Here is a 24,335-nt window from a genome sequence, read left to right on the forward strand (position 1 = left end):
AAACCCAGTGTTTCATGGCTACATGCAATTCTTATAACTGATTTTAAAATGTATTAGCCACTGGATTTCATTACAAGATTGATATTTTGTGTCCCCTGTTGGTTTTTGAATAGTAGATTATGTTCTTTGGGTCCTACACTACATGCTCAAGCAGTCAGTTCTAATTATGCTTTGAGCCTAATTATACCCCACGTTGCCTATCTGTGATCATACATATATGGAACAAAACCAAGGATCTATCACTGGGTCCTTGTGGAGTGTACAGTGTCTCTGGTTTCACTAAGGGCTAGATCAGAGGTTTTTCTCTACAAAGCAGATACTCTGGCAAGTGTATGAAAAGCAGTTGCTTCAAATAATTAACCCATTATTAAGCAGTTACTCTGTGATTATCGGCTCCAGAGCCACCTGTATAGCTAGAGATGGCTTGCCACACAAGGCTGTAACGTTTCAATGAATTCACTAGTTACTCAGAGTGTTCAGTAGCTGTATTTTTTTTCCAGTTCATAATACAGAAAGAAGTTCTGAAGGACATGCAGCACTTAGTGAATACATCTATATACAGTCAGCCAGAATTGAGATAAAAATAATACAGCAATCAAAGTAATTATTCTGGCCTGCCAGATACATTGAACAGACTAAAGATGTTTTTTTTTTTTTTCTTTTTCCTTTTTTTTTTTTTTTTTAAAGAAAAGATTAAGACTTTATTCAAGATGTATATCAAGCAGTATAACAAAACTAGCAAAACATCAACCTTTGGAATACTGTTGTAATGGCCACCCTTGTGAGGCATTAAGTGTACCATTTCATCACAGATCTTTTCTACCAATCACAGGAAAGAAATCACAGGAAGTGCACAATTATGATCCTTAACTAGTTTGTCTAAATGCAAATCCCAATGTAGTGTGCTTGGCTATTTCAGATATGGTGCTAGATGCAAAACGGGTACCCGAAACCAACAGCAAAAAGGAGACTGTGATTAACGAGCATTCGGTCACGAGCACGAGGGTTTCGTCACTACATGAGAACACTTCAGAGAGCAGCCGGAGGCAGCAGGTTGTTTACGTGAGGCTAGGGAGCATCGTAGCTCTCCAAGCAGCTTTCTCCCTCTTAATAGGGATAAACAGCCCGATTCTCCTTTCCTTCTGTGCTGGGTTTGCACTCACACGATTTAGATTAGCGTGGGATTAATTCCAAGGTGGCAGTGATCCACACGACGTCTGTCTCGTCTATATGTGATGTGATCCTGATCCAGCGACTGGCGACTGCTGTAACTGCGCTGACGCCCCTACAAGAGTGGAGGCACGGGGGACTGCACTGAGCTGCTCGAAGCTTGTCCTCCTCCTATCTGAGGTGAATTTATGCTAAATGGGTAAGGTAATTCGCAGGCCCGTTTCCCGTGGGCCATCTCCAGCTGCAGTTCCCTTCAGCTTCACTTTTACTTGCTCGAAATAATGCCAGTGTCACGTGAGCCTTGTGCTGGGTAAAGGCAGTATTTCCTCGGGCTGGCCTGTTCCTCGCAGGGTTATGCTCTCCAGGCCAGCTCTGAGAAGCCTGGAGGTGCCTGCCTGCCCTAACCAGCCTGACTGTGGAGGCCAGCTGCCTGAAAGGCCCCAAAACTGGGCTTTTCTCACATAAGCCAGATCTGTTGCTATTTTAAACCATCAGCTGAAAGATTGCTCGCTTTTAGGAGGAATAATCTGCAAGTGGTTAGCCCGCTTGCACCCTCGGAGCCTGAGCTGGGAGGAAGCAGAGAACTGCTCCCCACCAACACACACCGAAGCAGCCGCCATCCGTGCGTCCTCCCCTTGCTCAAATCGTGCAAACTCTGGTTTGCCAGGAGGGGTCAGCAGCAGCGCAGGAAAGGGACCCCCTGAATCGGGCTTGTTCCTTGGTAGAAGCTCAAGAGAAAAACTGGAACAAAAGACGTCGTGTCTGGTGTTTATTCAGAACGAACGCGAGTAGCCAAAGAATGACATGACAGACTTGGAGCAACACCTGTAAACAACCTGTGTGTGGAAAATGAGGAATCAAAAGCAAACGACCGTTCTCTTCTGTACACAGAACACTACAGCACTAAGTGTACGTGGTTAGGCATTCACATTTCTTGTCTATCTATACACAAATATACAGCTCAGTTGATAATACATTTTTGCCAGAGATATGAAAAGGTTTATTTTTCTCATTTATACAGTGAATGTTTTGAGAGATATAAGGCAACTCCCTTGTCAACAATTTCACCTCAGCACTTAAGAAATGCTAAACAGTCAAGTTTACAGTAAAACAGCAGATTAGACGCACATTTAATAATTTTAGTGAGAATCGATGTTAATACAACATGTCTGAGAATAGAATTTATCAGATGTTATGTAGCTCTATGTTGTTGGTTTTTTTGGCATACTTGAGTGCAAACTTGTCAGCTTCTTTTTTATTTTATGGCAGCCCATTGCATATCAGGGAAATATAGCTTGCTTGCAACATCATTTTATTTTCTGCTAACACTGCAGGCAGGTTTGCTATTTCTTTTTAACGTTCGCCAAAGGAAACCAAATAAACTCTAAAGCTGCTTAAAAATAAAACACACAAGCTTAGCTCCTCAAAGCTTTTGCTGAGTATCTTCCAAGGACTGACTCTTCTGTAACTGCTATATAGACAGGTTTGTTGGTTTTTTCAGTTTACTTTCTGAAGACTTTTTCCTTCTTACCCATTGCAAAATATGATTGAATTAGCACATGTAAAGGAAATTAAATTCTCAGGTAATGAGGCCAAATATTGTGGCAGGGACAGGAAATTCCTGCTTGCCTCTTCCACTTCCTAGCCAGGTCAGATAAACATTTGTGCGTGTGCATAATTTTTTTCTCTCTTCCCCATACATGTAGGAAGCTCTGGGGGAAACCTCAGGGATCCATCAGGCAGGGACAGCTGGGATATCAACGCATACGTGGCAGAGAAAAGGTTTTAAAGGCCACTTTAGATTTATCTTTGAGCCTGATACACTCCAGCCGGCTGTTGGCATCCTGGACTGCTGCACCTGAACTAGATTAACAGCACTGTTCATCACCAAGCCCCTGCACTGATCCAATAGTGATGGCACGCTCTACATAATGCTAATGTTTTTCTAGTCTATGTGAGAGGTCCAAGAGCAAACACAAAGGGCTACGTAATTAACTTACGTGTGAATCTCACATGCTCTACACTTACAAGAGACACCAACTTGAAGCACAAATACACAAACCCTACCACATCTTCCCCTTCTTTTATATTTCTCATTTATATATGGATACAAATACACCACTGCGTCTGGTTCTTGTGGTTCTAACCAAACCCCATGCTACAGGCAAAACTCCAGGCTCCGAAAAGCAGCTCAGGCCCAGAGCCCTGCTCTGCTCGTGCAAGTAGAGCAGCAGCACCTCACCAGGAGAGCAGAGCACTGGGGCTGACACTGATGCAGGCAGGGAAGAAAGGTGCATTTTCCCCTGGAAGTGCATCACGAAAGTGATTCTAACTTCTGTCGCTGTGGCTAGTACAAGCCTGGCTTGCTCACACTTTAAAACTGGCAGTAGAACATTTGCCACAAGCAATACTACCTAGTTCTTCTAGCTGCCATCGTTTTCCACACAATACTCTCCTGGCTCAGGCTGATCAAAATTAAGACTCCCCCTTCATTACAATGTTGAAACCATTCACTTTCTCTTGCACGTCTCTTCCTCGTCCTCTGTAAGTGGTTCTGCCTCTACGATTTTTGGCACAATGATTTTCTCAGAACACTTGATTTACTTGCAGAGAGTGAAACAGAGTTGCAGGTCAGCTTTTGCTAATGAATCTTAGACATTTTGTACAAAGTACTCTGACATTTGTTACATCATTCAGAGTCTTGAAGAGGAAGGGAGGAAAGAGAAATCCATGGCTTCTGCAAAACCACATCATTAATGATAAAGCCATAAATAAATACACTGTCAATGTATCAACATGATTATTTTTGTTTCTGCTGTGCATTCACAGAGCTAGAGCTATGCAGACACAAATGAGAATTGTAAATGTACAGCCGTACAGGATTAGCACGAGTGGGTGTACACTCTGCAAACAAAACAAGGACTCTTAACCTGCAGGTGTCTGCCCGACTGTGCTACCCACACCATGGACAAACGCGAGAAGCGTGTAACAGAGGATACAGAGAGAGGAGAGAGAAAGGCCATGTCTACAATGCTGTACATCAAAGCACATCCATCCCACTGCTGTTTCCTACATGATTAACGAGTAGCTCTTTAAGGCAGAAGAGAGACATTCTGTGGATCTTGGTGCTATTGGCTCATTGCACTCACATTGTTTCAGTGGCAGAGGACGAGGTACTTTTCTTCCTGAAGCGAGGTCTAAGGGTCCTAGGCGGTGCCTGCAGAAAAGCAAGAGAAAACTTCAGTGGCATAACAGGAAACGTTTTCTCTTTCCTTACAACTCACCCATCCTCATGGTACCTCTGTGTCAGTGATCCCATTCCAGGTATGATGTAATGGAGTAGCAGATCCTGGCCCTGAAGGTCATTAATGGATGACCAGCTGAGGACTAACCCCTTTAAGAAACCTGTTGTAGTTCTTTACCCAGGTTACACCAACACCTTCCCCTCTGGCGCTTGGTTGGAGGTGTGGCTAAAGATTGCTAATAACATAAGGACGGAAGGAGCCAGGCAGGACAAATTGGTGCCATTTACAGCAGTTTGTGGATCAAGAGAGCAAACTGGTGGCAGAAAGCCATCCCTGGTGTCTCCCAGCCCACCCTGCAGTGTCCAGCCCAGGCACAGCCCCTCTGAGCATACAGCTCATTGGGGCACTACAAATCTAAAGGGCTCCTCGAGCTGAAACACACCCGGCCTGTAATGCTCACAAGGCAGAACTCTTTAAAAAGATCAGCCTCTTGCTTGGGAGACAGGCCAGACATAAACTGTTGAAATCATTTTAGAAGCCAACTACTGTAATTCTGCCTTGCAGTCAGCTGATGCAGAGAGCTTTAAAAAGGAGCCCTGAACACCCAGGAGGAGCCAGACCAACTCCATGAAACTGGTTTACTGTGATTAACCCGGTTCTCCAGACTGAGACAGAAATTAGTTAGACTAGCAAACCAAAAACAACAACAAAAGCCACCCTAATCTGCAATGCATACTTCTCTTAGAAAAGCTCTGGCATGTCATTGTGTCTTACGAGTTTCACAAAAAGAAATGTTTACCAGATGTTGCAGAGGAGCACAAATTCTCAGTGTGGAGGCCTGTCATAGCATCATGTAACACTGCAAGGCCTGGTAAGCAATTCCACTCCATTTACATAAGTATCCAAAGCTTTTTTTTCTTTAGCAGCATCAACCTATTTACCTGTAAGAACTCTGGACTCTGACAGGATCTTACCATTGGTGAGGACTCTGTAATTTCTATTTTATAGGACTTTCAAACCCAAGATCATGTTGTATTTCCACATTCCCGTGATGCAGCAAGGTATTCATATAGATAAGGAACTGCAGCATGGTGAGGTTTTGTTTAGACTCCATCTGAATCTCCATCTCTTCTAGCTTGCTCATAAACCAAAGTAGTTTCTTGCAGAAATGGGATTCATCCAACACTTCACCCCATTTTCCAAACCTAAAATCTTACCTCTAGTCCCCACTGTGAATCCCCCAAATCACAACAGACCTGGATGGGACAGCTGCACCCAGAAAGGTACAGCTGGAGAAGAGCTGAGGAAGAAAGCTGCTAGACATGGCAGTCAAGGATCCTGCACCACACCAGGCTCCATAGCTGCTGGCTCAGAGTCTCTATCTGTAAAGCAGGAGCCCTGGGGCACAGCCAGATGACTAGAGCAGTACCTCCTGCAGCTTGGGGTACAGCTGCTCTTCGGGAAGCCAAACAGCTCTAAAGGCAAAGCAGCCATTAAATGTACACTAAAGACTCTTAAATCGGGAATGAAGAGCTCTGCCTCCTTTGGAAGGCCACTAGACAGCTCTGAGAGTAGCTAGAGAGGCTGCACCTTTCCACAGTAAGAACAGAGCAGCCCAGCTTTTGGTGAGAGCCCCCAAGAGGTAGGACAACCCGCCAGAAGGACATACAACTGCTAACCAAACCACACGACTCCTGCTCCCTCACACTGAGCCAAGGGGAGGGTGGAACAAACCCAGCTCCCCCACGATGGAGATCTCCCAGCTAGAATCTGAGAGCTGCTGACTGTGGCTCCACCCCCCCCCCTCAAATCTGGAAGGAGTCTTTGCCTACAGCATCTCCCATGGATGTTTTATTTCCTCCACAACAAAGTGTTGCTAATATTGTTTCTGGCAAACCACAGTGTGAGATCTGCATCTCCTTTAGTTCTTTTGTTCCCATGAAGCAACTTAAAGCATACTTGTTAATACAGTGCCTGATTCAAAAACATGTCAAATTCATGGAGGACGGACTGCCACTGGTTGCAGTGGGGTTTGGCTAGGTGTAAAGTCAAGTGAGTGGGAATCTGGTCTGAACTGTGAGTGCTCTGGCTGTGGGCGCTGGCTGTTCTCACCCCAACTAACCTGCCTTGGGAGTGAGAATACATTTTCTTCTACAGACATGCACAATCAACTAGCAGTTGATATCCAAATCCTCTCACCCAAACACCTCCACATTAGCACGTGGTTTAGAGCTAGATCCAAGTTCCACAATTCAGATCCAACTCTGAAGCCCCATATAACTCTTATCTCCACAGGCATGAATTCAGACTTCTTTCAGGAAATCCACACATGCAGAAAAGTGAGTGAACCCATAGTAAGACCCAGCCTTGAGAGACCAGAAATGTATTGTTTGGACTCAGTGTTTTCAGACCAGAGATGTGCATTCAGTTGAAGACTCAAGGAATGTCATAGAAGGAGCCTTGACAATGTGTAAGTACCTCAAGGGGTCGATCCTTCTTTTTGGGCCTTTTGTTCATGGAAGCACAATCCAGTGAATCATTCTCTTCATCATCTGAGAACACAGAACTTTTTGTTTCAGAGTTTGCTTCAGGTGACTTTTCATACTTATTGTCCACACCTATTTAACACGGCCATTTACAGTCTAAACGTGAAAACAAAGGATGAGGAAATCAGTGATGGTTTGATTCACACTCTGCCAAATTCCACCTCACTGCAAAACCATGCATCTTCCAGGGATTAATAGACAGAAGGTTCACACATCACACTCAAGTAATAGCAGTTGTAGGGTTAGAAATCAAAAGGCTCTTGTTTATGAAGCCATTATAAGCTTTATTTCGAGTATTCTACATAGAATTGAGACTAAATTCACAGCCTTTGATGTTCTGGAGGTTGATTCTAGGAGATTTTTTTTTTGCTGTTTGGTTCAGGGATAAATAAAATAGCTGATTTCTTGAATTGCTGATTCCATACTTAGTTCCTGCATCTACTGCTTCCAGGAGTGTCCTCTAGAAGACATCGAATGATTGTTGAAGCCCTCTGGTCAGTATAGAGAGAGCTGCCTGGGATGCAGAAATATGAAGCAGAGCATTAACAGACTTGAAGCTGAGAGAGCTCGAGCCAAGCACCCAGTCTAAGATCCACTGAAGTTAACCAAAAGCTTAACCAGGCATTGAATGGACCCTCAGCAAGTGGGTGTGTTGCTGCAAGACCAGAGCTGGGAAAGGTCTCTCTTCTGTCACTCTGGAGTAAATCTTATGGAGCATTAACTCCACTGACGGATCTGAAGACAGATTATGGCCCGATGTCTACAGACCATTACTGCCTGCTTGCTGCTTCTTATCCTTGTAACTTACAGCACAGTCTCTGTGGGGTTGGTCATGCTGCAGAACACAATCCATTTGCTGCTTAAATCCAGACAGTGAAGCAAGACGGTATTTTTAATGGACAGTCCAAAGCAAGAGGTGCAGAAGAGGACATCCAGTGTGACCAAACTTCCTGCATCTCAACAGAGAGTTCCGTATCAGCAGGGCTGAAGCCTTCTCTGTTTGACCGTTAGGCTTTTTTCATTCTGAAACATGTCAGGAGCAGAAGTGTTTGCTGTTTAGATGGCATTAACCACAATTATTGGCTTTATACTTAGGATGTTGAATGAACATACATAGAAATAATGCTCTGTGCTTGTCTCAGCTTGACTGTAGGACTGCTAGACCAAAGACTAAAACCAAAGAGGATTCTTAAACATCTAATACTTACTAATCCATTTAGATCTTTAAAGCACAGAAGAACTAAATTCTCCAACAGTTCTTTCAGTTGGGCAACAGAGACAAAGGGGAAGTGATTTGGCTACAGCAACACCATGAGTCACAAGCAGGTCACTGGGGCTCTTTCCAGTGCCAAATTCAAGTCAGCAGCTAAACGCTCTCAGCCCCTGCGTTCAGCCCACAGGATGAGGCTGCTGCTCCAGAGAGCAGTGTACACCATCCTCTGGCCACTGACCCTGTGTTTTTATCCCTTTATCACCATTTGCATGGGCAGGCTGGAAGACACCATTGCAGGCTTCCAGGAAGAGCTGGAAGTTGACTTTTTTCCCAGCTGTACTGAAAATGCTGATAGTCACATTGCAGAGAGGCCCAGGATAATGATGAATTGGGTTTTTTCTATATATGAATGTAGCGTTAAGACTACATTGTGGGGAGAAAAAAATGTTCTCTAGACCACATGGCAAAGCAGTACAGCAACATTTTACTTTAATTGCTATTTTATCCTTCCACTTGGGAAATGAGCTACCCAGGAAGAGCCTAGCTTAGGCCATCTTGGATGTGGAAGCTGGTTCTTGGTGCCTCTCTAAGCCAACAAAAAATGGAGTCAAGTTTGGTTTAAATGCTGTTTGTTGAGCAAAGCCTGAAACAAGCATGCCCAAATCTGCAGCCTGGAGGCCAAATACTGCCCCCAACACCAATTTATATGACTTCTCCCAGCTGCCCTCTTTCCCAGAGGTCCCCCAGATGTGGACTACGGGCTGGACTTTAGGCAGTTTGTTTCCAGATAGTAAAAGTGGGTCAAGACTTTTTTCAACTGCCTCACTGAGGTTTGTACAGCGGCCCAACAACACACCTCCAGTCATGTGCCGCTGTGAGGAGACCAGGGCTTTCCCCAGGTACAGGAGGACTTTGAATGGGACAGGACAGAGGGGTGTTGGAGAAGCAGAATTAGAGCTTTTAGTGACCAGAGTGCAGAGACACCAGCTGTGAAGCTGAGAGCACACAGGATCAGGCAAATGTGCCCTACTCCCTTTCTCTTACAGCCAGCCGCTCTGCTGCAAAAGGAGACGGAAGGAACTGTCAGCCTTGATAATGCTCCCATGAATCCCATGTTTTTCCAGTGTACATTGCTTTCTCCATTATCATTCTCTGGCTTGAATTGGGTGCTGGGTGAAAAAGATCTCCAGGCAGAGCTGCCACCTGCGCCGTTCGTCTCCGCAGCAGGCAGAGCAGAGGCACAGCTTCCCGCAGGCTCCTCCGCTCTCCCCGTCAGCCTGAGCGTCACATCCACGTCCTGGAGCTGCTTCCGTGCAGATCAAGAGGAAAGCTCAGCCTCCAAGCTGGCACCTACTGCTCTGGCCCCAGTGGCTGAGAGCTCAGTGAAGTCCACTGGAAGTTGGGCTGACGCCCTCTTCTCCCCTGCTCCACCTTGTTGTGAGTGAGGCACTGAAAACCAGCCAAATGGGAACCAGTTTTGCTTCAGCCTCACTGAACTGGAAAAGGGAAGAAGCCAGGCCTTTCCACTACATTTCTGACCACTGATGAGAGCAGATCTCGAATACACAGAGTCCTTTCTTTGAGACCCGGAGCAAAAAGGGAGGATTCCCTGCCCATCCTGCCTTGGGGAGGACATCTGCATTGTGGGGAAGCCAAACCTCATATTGATCTGGGGTGCTAGACTTTGTCCCACATTTGTGGAAGCATTACACTGTTGTGGGACTGGAAGCAACTCATCACCGAAGGGCTGCTGCTGCATGACCACCAACTCTGAAGTAGGTTTCTTTTTTTTTTTGTGACTAGGGTGATGACAGGATAAAAACCTAATTTTCCTACACCCACAGAGTAAGTCCTCTGCAGGAGAAAATGTAAAGCAGGGGATTAACCACAATAATAAGCACACATGCGAGGAATTAGTGAGAAATGAGATGGAGTCTTTAAGTGAATGGATGGGTTCTGGGACACCAAGGTTTGTTTATGGAGAAGGTAAAGACTGAGGAGTAAAACATGTTGTCAAGGTTGGCCCATGCTTCTGGAGGACAGCAATTGGCCTCAGGTGACCTCCTGTGTGTTTCTAATATCGGTCTTTAGGACACAAGGCTGTGGGGCCTCAGGCCACGATCAGACGTCCCCAGAGTGGCAGAACCAGCAGTGTGTGCTGTTCCAGGGAAGCAGCTGACAGCCCCAGGGACCACGTCACAGCCAGGAGGTGGCTGTGTAAAAGCATGGACCATAAACCAGACGACTCTCCTGGCTCTCTCATCTTTGGGAGACTCTCGCTCCCCATCTCAGAGCGGGCTGTGCTTCGGGTGTCTCCATCTCTTACATTTATGGGTCCACACCTTTGTGCGGAGTGGCAGAATCACTTCAGAAATAGGAGATACACTGGTGTGCCAGGATGAAAGCTGCTGCTGCCACCTCTTGCAAACATCTTTTCATTATCCAGACCAGATTACACTCTTCTCTTCACTAAGGCAAGATAGAATCTGACTGTAAACAGTCTAAGGAAATGGACCCCTTAATTCCAGTTCCTATCATCCTATCCTAATTCCTTCCAAGGAAACTGATATAACCAACACATTGTGTGAGAAGCTCTGAGGCTGAGCATATTTCAAGTTAAAGTAGACATTCGAGTGCTCTGTAGAGTTGGGATCTAAGCTATTAAATACACAACAGGGAACAACCCAGCACAGACAAGGGAATGTAGGGCCAGCCTGTCATCATCTTTAATCCCTGTGATTCTACAAGGGCTAAGAAATCTCACTTGCAAAACTTTCTACAGCAGCAAATGGGATTCAGTAGTGTGCTGGGTTTTTTCAGCAACCTCTCTGGTTCAGGCTCTGGTCTATGCTGCTGTGTAAATCCTGAGTAACTCCTATGGATTTTCATGGATACAACAGAGGTCAAGACCTCGTCCATTCTAACTACAAATGACTAAATGACTTTGATCTAGATCCTCTGAAAAATTTGGACACTTAATACAGTTACAATGGGAATCAAGCACCCCAATATCTTTGAGAGAAGCTGGACCCCTCCCCCTTATTTTTCTGGGAACAATACTTTTTCCTCCCATCACTGTAATTCCTTGGGAGCAATGGGGAAAACCACAGTCACTGACCATACAAGCCAGGAGCAAGGTATTGTATTATTGTAGCTGAAGATAAAGTCATTCCAAAGCTAAGCCTTTCCAGGGGATAATTCATATAAAGAGGTTTGCACAACAATTAATAAGAGCAAGAGAAGTGATATTTATTATACGATGGTGATCAGCTTCTTTTCCCTGCAACAAAGATAAATTTGCCATCATTTCCAAAAGACATCAACCCAAGTCATGTACTTTCCAAACAGTTTTCATTGCCAAACCAAGAAGTTAGGAGCAGCCAACTACACCAGCACACACTGCCCAAGAGCCACAAAACAGAGGCAGACATCCTTTTCAAAGCTGAAGTCAAGTGCAGTCAAAGCAAACAAGTCTAATCACATCCACAAAGTCAACCGTTAATGAAAACATATCCCACAAATGATTAAGTTGTTAAGCGCTAGTCTATTCCAAACACCTCAGAAGAAAACTCATGCAATCTGTAACACTTACATCAGATTCCCATAATATTTACATAGAGAAAAGGAAAGAATAAACTGTTAGGGGAAAACATTTGGGTGTAGAGGGGGAAGAAACATTGTTTCAGAGCACAGAAATCATCTTTGCTTGGTATCTGTGGTTCAACTGGAGTTTATTAAACAACAATCAATGTTTCAACTTTCTGTTGGTAAAATGTAAATGTGCTTAAAGAACCTAATGATTTTCTACAAAAATTTCTCATTTCCCTGAACTAACCAAAATAAGTATGAAAGTATTTTTAAATACCCAGAGAAATTCCCAAATTATCATTCAAAGGTACTGTTGCAAAGTGATGCAAATCATGCCTGTAAAAATTTGATTCAACATTTAGTAAAGGGTAGTTTTACGGAACAACATGACTAGAGCTACAGAAAGCTGTAATTTGTTCTTTAAGCTCAATGAGAGACAGATTAAAAAAAAAAAAAAATCCCCAGCACAAGAGCTGGGAGCAAAACTGGCTAAGAACAAAAATGAAACTACGTACACCATTTAATTGAATTAGTTCAGAGATATATGAACAGCCCCCTTGATGCAAAGTCAATTAGTTTTTTAAGAGTACATTCCACTGTAATAATCTCATGTGCAGTTTGTAGCGTATCACAAAGATGGGGCTGGATACATCTAATATACCAATAAGGTGATTTGTTTAAAATGCAATTAAGTAAATGTCCCATTAGGGTCCCTGCTGAGCTGTAGTGCTGACTGTGTGTGACCTGTCACCTTGTCTTCAGGGTCACAATCGTGTAGGAAGAGATCCAACATTATTTTTTTGGAAAAACTCCAGGGGCTGGTGTCGTGCTGCAATGCCTTGTGGCTGGCTGGCTGCACGTGTTGGCTTCACTGACTGTCAGTCACTGCTGATGTGCAGTTTTTACGGTGTATACTACTATATCAGTCACTCCTATGGAGCACAACCCTCTGGTGCACACACAAAAACTAGTCCCATTCGTCATTAATGTCCTTACACATTTCTTACATTGCTTAAAGCTCCTAATCAGCCTTTTAGTATTATATGTCCCCTCAAATACAGGCAGCCTCAATAGTTCTCCCCATATACAGCTGATTTTTCAACATCTACTAGATATATTTATCATCTGTAAGGATTAAAATTGTTCCTCCTTCTCAACAGGTCTTTGTAACAGCACCTAAGAGATGTTAGTTGAGAGTACACCACCAAACACAATATTTGTTATTTTTTAAATGTCAGTTCCAAGCAAGCTTGTTTAACATTGACCAGCGTTTAAGCATTGAAGAGGCACTGCCAAAAGACAAACAGACATCCCTGGAGATGTTTACTCTGTCCTTCCTGAAGGGGAAAAAAAGCTCTTAAGGTAATTGTACCGTTATTCCTTAGTGCTGCAGCCTGACTTTCCACATGCTGTGAACATAGAGGAGATAAGTCAGAAACTTGTGTGAAGAAGGAGTTTTGCCTCTGAACAACAGCAAGAAGAGCTGGCATAGAAACTTTCAAGACATGCTGGACTATATATAGTGGAACACGCTTGCATTTAATGATGCTGCCCAGAGCAAAGGAGTATGAATGCCCTGAACTGTGTCAATGCTTTGTCCTGTGCAGACTGTGGGGCTGGCTGGAGTCAATCAACTGAGCAGGAAAGAGCTCTTTCTGAAACAAACAGCTTCAGCAGCAGAGGAACCCACTACTGCTGACAGTGACGGGTCTGTTCCCGTACGGGGTGAGCCCATGCTGCCTTCAGTCTCTGCAGAAATGCACACTCCCGTGGCACCTGCAGGCCACATCCTCACGAAACCACCATGTTTTGGCCCAAACTATTTTTATCTTGCCCAGTGCTTCTCTCAGGGCAACTTCTAGGGAGCAGGATGGGCAGACTTTTGCTCCCACCAGCCTGTGCTCTTCTAAAAGCTGCAGGGGTTTCTATGAGTCTGCCAGCAAGAGAAACAATTGAGTTCCACCTAAGGCAACTGCTCCTGACAAAAAAGGCTGTATCACGGCTCTAAAAAGCCTTTAATACTCCTGCTTGAGTTAAGGCTTAACTATCTGCCCGTTTAGATTATAAACTCTCTGAAATGAGCACTATTAACGACTGTGCTCTGAATATGGCTATGAAAAAGTTTGCACCAAGGAAAGATGAGTGCAAATAGTTCAGGACGACTTAGTCCTAGCTAAACAAACTTAGCTTCTTTCTTCCCTCCACTTTTTGTGGCATTGAAAAAATGTGTTCACATTACATAGTCAGCTTTCTAAACTACCAAAGCTGCACTCACAAAGGAGCATTTTAAGCGTCAGGCCGTTGTCTGAGAGTGCATTAATGCATCTATTGCCTTGGAGACAGAGAAAGGGCAGTCTGTGGAGACAGAATGAACCCTCTATGAGATAGAGCCTTAGCATATCCCTATTGACATAGTCTAAGGGACTGGATAATGTCAGAGGGAGAAAAATAGTAAGACAAGCCAATCTGAAAGACAGGGCATGCAATTTAAACTGGATCAACATGAATTTGGGGCCAATTTTTAAATATATTGGACTGATTACTGCTGTAGCATCTTTAAATGACTTTCCTGGCTACTAAAGATTCAGTGATTCTTTTTATTTATAACACTTTGAAGTCAAATCCACAACATTGGTTTAGGCTAAAATTGGAAAGGTGGTAATAAAATGCACTGTGAATACAAGTGTTTCATGATTGCTTAGACACCACCTTAAACAGTCTTTGTTCTCCTGCACAGTGGCACACTCACCCCAAATGTGCTAGTGCAAATAACCAGAAAAAAAACAACAGAGAGGGTGACAAAGCAAATACAAGCGTTGGTTTGCCACCGATGCAGTGTGCAAGGAGACTGTGTCAGGCTGGGACCACCAGCCTCCAAGCATTGATGCTGCACAGGGCTGCGTGGCACATCGGGCGCAAGGCCCTGGGAAAGCACAGACAGCTGGAGCACGGTGGCAGCGCTGTGATCCTTCAGTCCCTCTGCTGCAGTCCCCAGGTTGATTAGTGTGCAAAATAAACAAAAAGCACATGAGATGAGAAGTAAAGAAGTTACAAAGGTCTTTTTCTTCCACCAACATGAGACGCTGCCAGTCTGGATTTCTTCTTTCTCCCTAGGCAAGCTGTCTGGCAGCCCCATCCTCTGGCATGCCCAAATCAGAGGCCTCCCCCTCCTTTCATCTGCCACTGGGACAAAATGCAGAAGTGATACGGCTCAGCTCTTAGCAACCAAGCTAACTGGCGCAGCATTGAAAAGACCACCAGCAGCTAAACCATTCACTGCACTCCTATTTGTAAACACAATACATGTTATGGACAGTGGGGACATTTTTCAAAACCAGTTCTAGCGCGGACTGAAGCAGGGAGAGTCTGTTCAACCCTATTTTGTCATATCAGGGTCTGCTACTGGGTTTTGCTACCCTGCTCATCCCAAACACAAATGTGCCCTCCACTAACAAAGACATACCAGTCCTTACAGAACAGAGAAAAACAGGGCTGAGACTGAGGAACATTTTCTCCTACTGTGTTCCCAGTGGTTTTACACTAGCTTTGGGGGATACCGGACAGAGGAGTGGTGCAGCAGCGGTGGTACATCCTCTAGAACAGAAAGGATTGCAAGTTTTTCTCCAGAGAAACACTCCCCAGCCTTGGGTAACACAGGTCAGTAAGGTGAGAAGCACCGCAATACTTGCCATCAGCACACACACAGCTCACAAACTCGCTCGCAGCCTGGCCTTCCCCCGGTTTGTGCCCCTGGTGTTAGGAAACCCAGCGAGTACAAGAGGCAGGAGCAAGCCAGGCTGGGGAACACAGCCATGCCCAAAAGGGATGCATGGGTATTGGGGCGCAGGAAATCCAGCACTCACCTCTGAGGAGTCGGCATACCGAGCAACACGTGCACACTGAAAGAGGAGCTGAGCGTTAGGAACTCATCAGGCTAAGCTACTATCTCTCAGAAAACACGCGGCATCATTCTGAGACTAACTTCATTGCCCCCGTGTGCACAGAAAGACAATTGTCTCTATTCACCAGAAGGGAGCACAGACTCCGGAACGTGCCTCACCCCAGGCTATATGCCTAATGGGTGTTAAAGCTGGGATTATGTACACTTCCCTGGCTCTGCTCTCAGATCACTAAACAGAAATAATTCTGTGGGATCGTTTTTGGAGGACAATGGCCACGTTGGACAAGAGCAAGACTTGGAACTGAGTGCTGTACAGCTGGATAATGATGAGGACATCTTGACCTTCGTCAGCCAGAAGCCTTGGAAGTAGCAAACAGGAACACAGAAAAACATGATAGGGATGCTGAGCTTTGCATGAAGAAAACATGCCAGGCTATGGTTAATGGAAAACGTCTGGCTGTTTCTTAAACAGTGGAAAGTTTTCTACCTTGAGCTAAAAACGTATAGGACATTGTGTTTGTGCTTGTAAGATTTAATTAACCAATAAGCTTAGGATAGCAGTAACTACCTTGTAGCCAATGAGTTGTCTGGTGTATTATGGACAGAGGGTAATGACCAAACAAGTGTTAGTCTTAGGCGCATGGACAGCGTGTGAAGAATGCATGTAACCAGTCAAGCCTTTTGTTTATGTGTGATCAGTTGTTAGGAAGATATATAAACGTGCTTGTATCGGCAATAAACATCTTCGATTTATGACTCCTATAGAGTTGCTGGAGTCCGTTATTCTCAGATGGTGACCCCGACGTGATCGGAGAAGGTCAGGCAGAGGAAAAGACCGGCTGGGAGCTGCTCGGCAGGACTGAGACAGGGGGTCAGACGTTGGCCTGGAGATAGAGGATACGCTGCAGCAGGAATATGACCCAGCGAGGTGAGCAGCTGGGGCAGGATGGGGCAGAGTTTATCAGCAGAAGAGAGTGTGATAGTGAGGCTCCTACTGCATATACTCTCCAAGAGAGGAATAAAATATCAGGAGTCAGCTGTTAGAGGGCTGTTGAAATGGTGCAAGAGCCAAGGGTTTGCACCTGATCCGGCACTGGTGTTTAAACCAGAGACCTGGGAAGGGATCGGAAATAAATTATGGGATGCTATAGGAAGAGGGTAGAAGGGTACAGACGAGTTAGCAACAGTTTGGAAGCTGGTGCTCACCACTTTGCAAGCTATGAAAGCCGAAAGGAATGAGGCTGGGGGAGCATCTGCAGCCCTGCAACCAGTGATTACCTCCAAAAATCTGACTTTGTTTACCCCGAACCCCGATCCTTTTACCCTGATAGCCGATTCTCTCACACTGGAGCCTTCTGCTCCATCCCTGGAAGAACCATCTGATGAGAAAGGGAGGAAGAATGTATTCCGGACTGTAATAACTGTGTAACTGGGTGTCCTTGTGGGGGCCACTGAAAGGAGAAAGATCCCTCACCACCTCTAAAGCCACCCCAGAGAAATTGTCCGCCACCCGCCCCAAAACCAAGGGAGGTGGTTTCAAAACCAATAACGTCGTTATATCCACCTCTCCCGGATAGCGATGAGGATGACTGGGGGGATTATGATGGTTTCAAGGGGGTGGGACAACAACCGGTGGCGGGGTGGGATCCGAGAGAGCGGTGGCACAGCGTCTACACTGGTGCTCTGCAAGAAGGACAAATGTTGCCACCTCTAGTTTGTCCTGTTACCGCGGTCCCAAATGGTCCAAATCAGTGGGCGCCTTTTCCGTGGGATATAGTTAAGGAAATAAGAAAATCGGTTGTGCAAAATGGGTTGCAAGCGCCTTATACGCAGCCACTGTTGGATAATGTGTTCACTGGGTGTATTCTGACACCGTGGGATTGCAGGCAGTTGGTAGGTATGATTCTTACACCCATGCAAAAGCTTCTGGGGCAGGACAGATGGTATAAACAGTGTGAAATGCCAATGATAAAAAAAGCTTGAACGCCAAGAGGAGGATCCTTTAAGATTAATCACAATGGAACAAATGACAGGACAGGGACAGTTCGTTAATGTTCAATTGCAAGTACGGCTTCCAGAACAAGCATTGAGGGAAACAGCTAGAATGGCCTTGAACGCATTACGTATGATTCCACAGGAGGGGAAAACACAGCCATCATATACACAGATTCAGCAGGGCAAAGAGGAGCCATATATGACATTCATTGATAGGTTGCGAGAAGGACTGGATAAAGCTTTTGTCAATGATGAAGTGAAAACTGCCATATTAATGAATTTGGCCGTGGAAAATGCCAATGGGCCGTGTAAGCACATCCTATTGGCATTACCAAAGGAGGCGAGTTTAGTGCAGATGGTTGAGGCATGTAATCAGGTGGGTACGCCGGAACATGCCGTGGACCTGATGGCCAATGCTTTTGCAGCTGCCATTAAACCACTAGTGAGAGGGCCAGGAACTGAAAATACATGTTTTTCTTGTGACAAACCAGGCCATTTTAAATCACAATGCAAAAACAAAAAATGGGGGAAGCTCGGAGGGAATACCCAAGATAATTTGTCATAAATGTCAATGTCAGAAGCCAGGGATAATTTGTCATAAATGTCAGAAGCCAGGGCATCGTGCTGCAGAGTGCAGATCTAAAATTCATCAAAATGGATCACTGTTGGGAAACTACCGGCAGAGCGCGCCATCATCCTGCGCGTCGACACAAGTGGAACAGACCAATCAGACCTTGAAGCAGCAGCTTCAAAAACAAAAAGGGGGAAAAGTCAGGATCAACACCGCATGAGAAATTACAGAAAGCAGTATATGTACTAAATTTTTTGCGTCTCGTACAACAAAACGAGGTGCCACCAATTGTTAGACATGTGCAGGGTATGGTGGGGCCAGTGACAGAAATGAAACAGAATGTCACGGTACAGCTGAAAAATATAGAAGTGAATAAGTGGGAAGGTCCAATGCAGTTGGTAGCTTGGGGTCGAGGCTATGCTTGTGTTGTTGCAGGAAACGGCACCAGAGGGGTTCCTGAAAAATGGGTGAAGCCTTGGCTTGGATCATCAGGACCATCGGAATGATCCTTGTCTCAATACAACTGGTGACTTCGCCGAGCCAAATCCTTCAAATATTGCCAAGCCAGAACATATGGGTAACGTTAGCAAATCAAACAGGTCAAGACTCCTTATGTTTGTCAATGTCCACCCCAGGGGATCCATTTTGTATGTGTCTGATCGGCATTCCAACCTCTGACACCACACAGTTTCGGGGACGGGTAAAAAACAATTTGACATTAATGGCAAACAATAGTAAGCTAATCCAGATGTGCAACCAGACATGGGGAAGACACTGTAAGAGGAAAGAAATAATGAAATGGTACCCTAAACTAACGGAGGCAGTAAGAATCGCTCTGATCATAGACAATCTAAATGTTAACAATGCTGCCTCCTCAAGAGTTAGACATTCTTGGCTCTATGCCATGTAATCAAAGTTGTATCATGTTTGGAGGAACAATGATAATGTGGAGTTCGCTGATAAACAAGGACCATATGATCCAGGGTCATCCTTCATTGTTAACATATCCTAACAACAGTGTTTGGGTAAATGCGACGGAAAAATGGTATATGAATGATACAGCCTAGTGTAATCGAGGGCTCTGGGCTAATACAAGCCTACCTAAGCATCCGTTAGCATTGCCAGAAGGACTATTTTTGATCTGCGGTAATAGGGCCTGGCCCGGTATCCCGGCAGGGGCATTGGGAGGCCCGTGTTACACAGGGAAACTGACTGTGTTTGCTCCAAGTCAGCGACAAATATTAAACCAAACACTGTGGGATACAAAGATGAGTAATCGGAGACAGTGGCAGTCAGTCTGGCAATTAGATGAAAACTGCAGTGATAAAATACAGCTTTGGGACACACCATTAAGGGTAATTTCAGCCTTATGTACTCCTGGAGTTGCAGCAGGGAAAGGTCTGGGAGATATAACAAAATTAGGGTGTTGGATGGCCAAGCAATTAAATCTCACCTCTAACATAATTAAGAGTTTGTTAGTAGACTTAGATAGTGTTAGGCATGCTACGCTACAAAATCACGCTGCGATAGACTTTTTGTTATTAGTACACTGTCATGGATGTGAGGACTTTAAAGGAATGTGTTGTATGAATCTTTCAGACCACTCAGTTTCTATTCACAAGCAGCTGGACCAAATCCGAGAAAATATGAAGAAGCTGATGGTCACTGATGGAGGACTAGACCAATGGTTAAGGGGATGGGGCATTACCGGATGGTTAAAGGATTTTGTAAAGCAGGGCTTGATAACTGTAATAATAGTTTTAGCTTTGATAATAATAGTGCCATGTATATTGAACTGTGTGCAACATATGGTGAAGAGAGCTATGCACGAGGTTTGGGTATCACAAAAACAAAAGGGGAATTGTGGGATTGTTTTTGGAGGACAATGGCCACGTTGGACAAGAGCAAGACTTGGAACTGAGTGCTGTACAACTAGTGAATGATGAGGACATCTTGACCTTCGTCAGCCAGAAGCCTTGGGAGTAGCAAACAGGAACACAGAAAAACATGATAGGGATGCTGAGCTTTGCATGAAGAAAACATGCCAGGCTATGGTTAATGGAAAACGTCTGGCTGTTTCTTAAACAGTGGAAAGTTTTCTACCTTGAGCTAAAAACGTATAGGACATTGTGTTTGTGCTTGTAAGATTTAATTAACCAATAAGCTTAGGATAGCAGTAACTACCTTGTAGCCAATGAGTTGTCTGGTGTATTATGGACAGAGGGTAATGACCAAACAAGTGTTAGTCTTAGGCGCATGGACAGCGTGTGAAGAATGCATGTAACCAGTCAAGCTTTTTGTTTATGTGTGATCAGTTTTTAGGAAGATATATAAACGTGCTTGTATCGGCAATAAACATCTTCGATTTATGACTCCTATAGAGTTGCTGGAGTCCGTTATGCTCCTCATAACTCCCGACTGGAGAGACCCGGTAGTGTGCATAAGCAGTGGGTAACACAGTGCAAAAGGCTCATAATAAACACAGGGTGCAATACTGTGACTTGTATCGTTAACATGCTGGGATTTTTTTCAGTAAATTTAGCCTTCTCCAAGCACTTGTGCAGCCATTCACGCAGCTCCTGAAGGAAAACTATCCACAGATCCCTGATCTTCCTAAATCAGGAACGTGCTGAGGGCTCCTGCAGGAAATATATTTTGACGGAATTATCCTAAGAATGAAAGCAGCCAAGGGAATTGCATTGCACCCTTCAGTGCAAAAGCAGGTGATACATGGCTGTTCATAAAAGCATGACCTTTACAGCTTCATCTTGTGGATAGCTTGTGTTCCAGGAAACAGCCTAGAAATAATTTCCAGTTTGAGCCTTCCAATTTAACCCTCACAGTGGCATCAATGACTCCAGATTAAAAAAGGTTTTGAAGGAAAAAAAAAAAAAAGGTTTGATCTCTGTGTGATTTCTTTGGTCACGATTATCCTGCACTGGAGACACTAAAAGTTATTCCATAGTTTCAGTCATTTTAAACCAGCATAAACCAGTGCTGCTGCTGAAAGCAGGTGTCCCATTGCCCCTCGCACTCTGGCCTCCACCTTCCTTGTCCTGTGGCTGATGTCTGTGCTGCTTCTCTGTACTGGCTTGAGGACCTGACACAGGTCAAGAGCAACCTGGAAGCAAGGAACAGCATTTAACTTGAAGCAGCTTCCTGACTGGGGCCAGCATATATAAGTAAGATTTAAGCACGTCCAAAGGAAAGGACAGCATGGGGCAGAAGCAAGCAGTTAGGTCATACCCTTTCAACAGGAGTGCTGGCTCACATTGCCTGGATGCTGCTGTGAAACTATGGCCTTTGTATAAAAGAGATGAGTCTCAACCAACCTCAAAAGATCTGCTTCAGGTTTAGCCTCTGATCTTACACAGAAGGTAGCTGATCACAGTTTTATGACTGTTTATTCTCTGAGAGCTCATACAACATATACATGTGTTCTCACACATCTTTCTGGAGTTTTTCTGGTTGGCAGGGACTGAATTATCCAGATATATCCTGAATGCTGATATTCCTCCATTCTTTTCTGTCCTGCAAAGCCTTCAGCACTTAAGTGTAAACCAAAGAAACAGCCTTGACTCTCTCCTCCACAGAGGAGTGGAGAGTATCAGAAAGCACACCGCACATTTCTGCTTTGAAATCATTCCAGCTGAGAATGATCTCTGCCTGGGGTAAGCTTAAGCAGAAAGGGCACCTGGTCTGGGCAATAGAAATGGTGGCTCCATAATATGTGATCCTCTGGCCCAGACAGTGTCAGCTCTGGACACTCACTGTCCCATAACGCAACACCAATCTCCTGCCACTGAGGTATGTCCCACTGACTCACCCCAAAGCAAGGCTGGCCTCCAGTGTCCAGCCCACACTGGAGGTTTCCACTGGCATCAGCGACCATGAGACATGTTTGCATCAGCTATGGGATTAAGCTACGTGACACAGTGGCCAATGTCCCACTCCTCAAGTCACATCTGTCACTCACTAGCCATTGCAAGGGAACAAGTTTTATCTGCACTGTCCAGGATGCTCTTAATACTGTAAGGTTAACAAGTGCAAAAGTCCCCCACTGTTAACAATGTCTGTATGTGGATTGTTACTGGACATTTGCCAGAACAATGGGATTGCCTTGAAAAATATTTGGAAATGTTTTTCTGGAGCTTCCAGTTTTCCATAACGATGACTAAACACATGACATTTACAGCTCCCAAATGAAAGGGGCAATTCTGCCTGTGGAAGAAGCACAGGTTGGAACATGCATCGAAGCTAAAATATCACAAGCTATCATCAGGGTGCCAGGACACTAATTTGAGAAACGCTGAACTAAGAGCAAAGCAAAAGATGAGATTAAAAGGACAGGTGGTGGGTCTGCTACGTGCAGCAAGGGTACTCATCGTGTTTCCTCGCTGTGTGTCGAAGGAAGGTGTGCATGTGCTTCACGGGAGCAGTGGTGATGCTTCGCATAATGCGCTACGACCAGGGTCGGCAGCCACACACAAATCATGGTGAAAGCAGCCTTTGCCCCTTCATGTCCTCTGTGTGTGGCTTTTGACAGGGTGTGAGGAGGAGAAAGGTGCTTCTGTGGGGTGTGTGTGAATACACCTGGGGCCCACTGTACGCTGAGCAGTCCCGCTCCTGCAGACAGCCATCCACACAAGCAGGACTACTCAGTGTATAGCGGGCACCGCTGAAGGGCAGCAAAGACAGCAAAAGGTAGAGGGGAAAAGAAGGAGCAAAAGGTAGAGGAAAAGGAGGAGTAATTACCCTTGTCTCAAATGCAACTGTCGTACATTCTATTTCTTGGCCTCATAAGACACTCTTCAGCAGGCAAAAATAAACCTTTGCTGTGTCTGCATGTGGCTGTTCCTAACTAAATGCCACGCTCTTCACACAGTGCTTATGTCAAGAGGGGGTTGAGAGAGTCACAAATCCATCTAACCAGCACTAGTCACGTTAAAAAGTAACAACAATGGAAATGAAAAAAGCTGAGCAGTTATTTAATATAGCCTGAGCATAGCATGCTCCTGCAGCCAGATTTTGGCCAGAGTCAAAGCCCACTGATGTCAGAAGAGTCTTTCTACAAGGTTCAGTGCACTTGGAAGCATGCCAAAGAGACGGGAAACCAGAACCCAAATCACTCCTGGTGCTCACAGGGGGAGTGGGGGGGTTCATACCAACAAATCTGAGTTTCGGCAGTCTCATCTGTACAGAGAAGACAACAGACCCTTCTCCACCCCATGTCATTCCAAATCACTTCCTTTCAGATATTGTATCTGCTCTTAAACACAGTCACACAACAGGATTGGAATCAAGCAACAAAAAGTTCCACACCAGATCTGACTGTTTCCATTGCTCAGGGAATGGGATGCATCTACTCCTGTAACCTTGACCTGAAGAGCCATCTCTTGTCTTTGCCTTACAGTAAGGGTGTGATTCCATTTGTTCAGTAGGAAATCTGGCTTGAGGAGCTTCTAGCTTCTGGCCATTTGATCTCATAACATACGTCCCCAAAGCTCTCTGAAAAGTTATTTTGGAGGCTCCCAGTAAGGCAGATCAGCAAATTGATCTGAGGTAAAAATAATCCCTCAAAAATAGTAAAAGAAAGTACTGTTTGGATCAAATACTAATTTAACTTAGGTCCCACAAGTCCCCTTAAGCTGATTTAACCAACAAGAAAAAATATGGGCATGTGAATATAAAAGTGAACACTCAAGAAACTAAGAACAGCAGTGCCAGATGAGATGAAAGGTCTGGTCAGGTCTGTCACCTGTCACTGGCAATAGCTGGCAGCAACTTTGGAGGGCAGCATATAATAAGAGGGTAAGCAACAGCAGTGTTTCCTCGGGACATGCTCCCACCATTCACTGATTCACAGCTCAGCGACTGCCACAAACTGAGACCAAGAGCAGCAGGGCAGCTCCCCGTGTGCCAGCAGGTTTTGCTGTGAAAACCTGGCAGCATAAGAAAATAACTCCTGGTTTCTCCAGGGTGGGTCAGCTGCCTTAGGAGCGCAGCTACGCCATTTTCAGGATTTCTTTCCGCATCCACAGCTCTTTAGTGCCAGACAATTTGAGTGACCATAGTTAGGCTGTTCCTTCACCTGAGGGTAGTACTT

The 24,335-nt window shown here is 44.9% G+C and overlaps 1 protein-coding gene across 2 annotated transcripts in view; it reads right to left on the bottom strand.

Annotated features, from left to right (window-relative positions):
* Positions 1-1,926: 1,926 nt before the first annotated feature.
* Positions 1,927-24,335, bottom strand: part of REEP1 (receptor accessory protein 1) — a 74,595-nt gene continuing 52,186 nt past the window's right edge. Inside the window, exons 7-8 of one of the 2 annotated variants that reach the window (XM_042808097.1) lie at positions 6,894-6,967; positions 1,927-4,387 (exon numbers count right to left, since the gene is read on the bottom strand). In XM_042808097.1, coding sequence (XP_042664031.1) covers positions 4,316-4,387; positions 6,894-6,967 — 146 coding nt within the window. In that variant the 3' untranslated portion in view covers positions 1,927-4,315. The remainder of the gene's footprint in view (positions 4,388-6,893; positions 6,968-24,335) is intronic. The other variant, XM_042808098.1, reaches the window with a different exon arrangement.

This window comes from Tyto alba, unplaced genomic scaffold, assembly GCF_018691265.1.
Source record: "Tyto alba isolate M040663 unplaced genomic scaffold, T.alba_DEE_v4.0 Super-Scaffold_6, whole genome shotgun sequence".
Taxonomy (NCBI): Eukaryota; Metazoa; Chordata; class Aves; order Strigiformes; family Tytonidae; genus Tyto; species Tyto alba.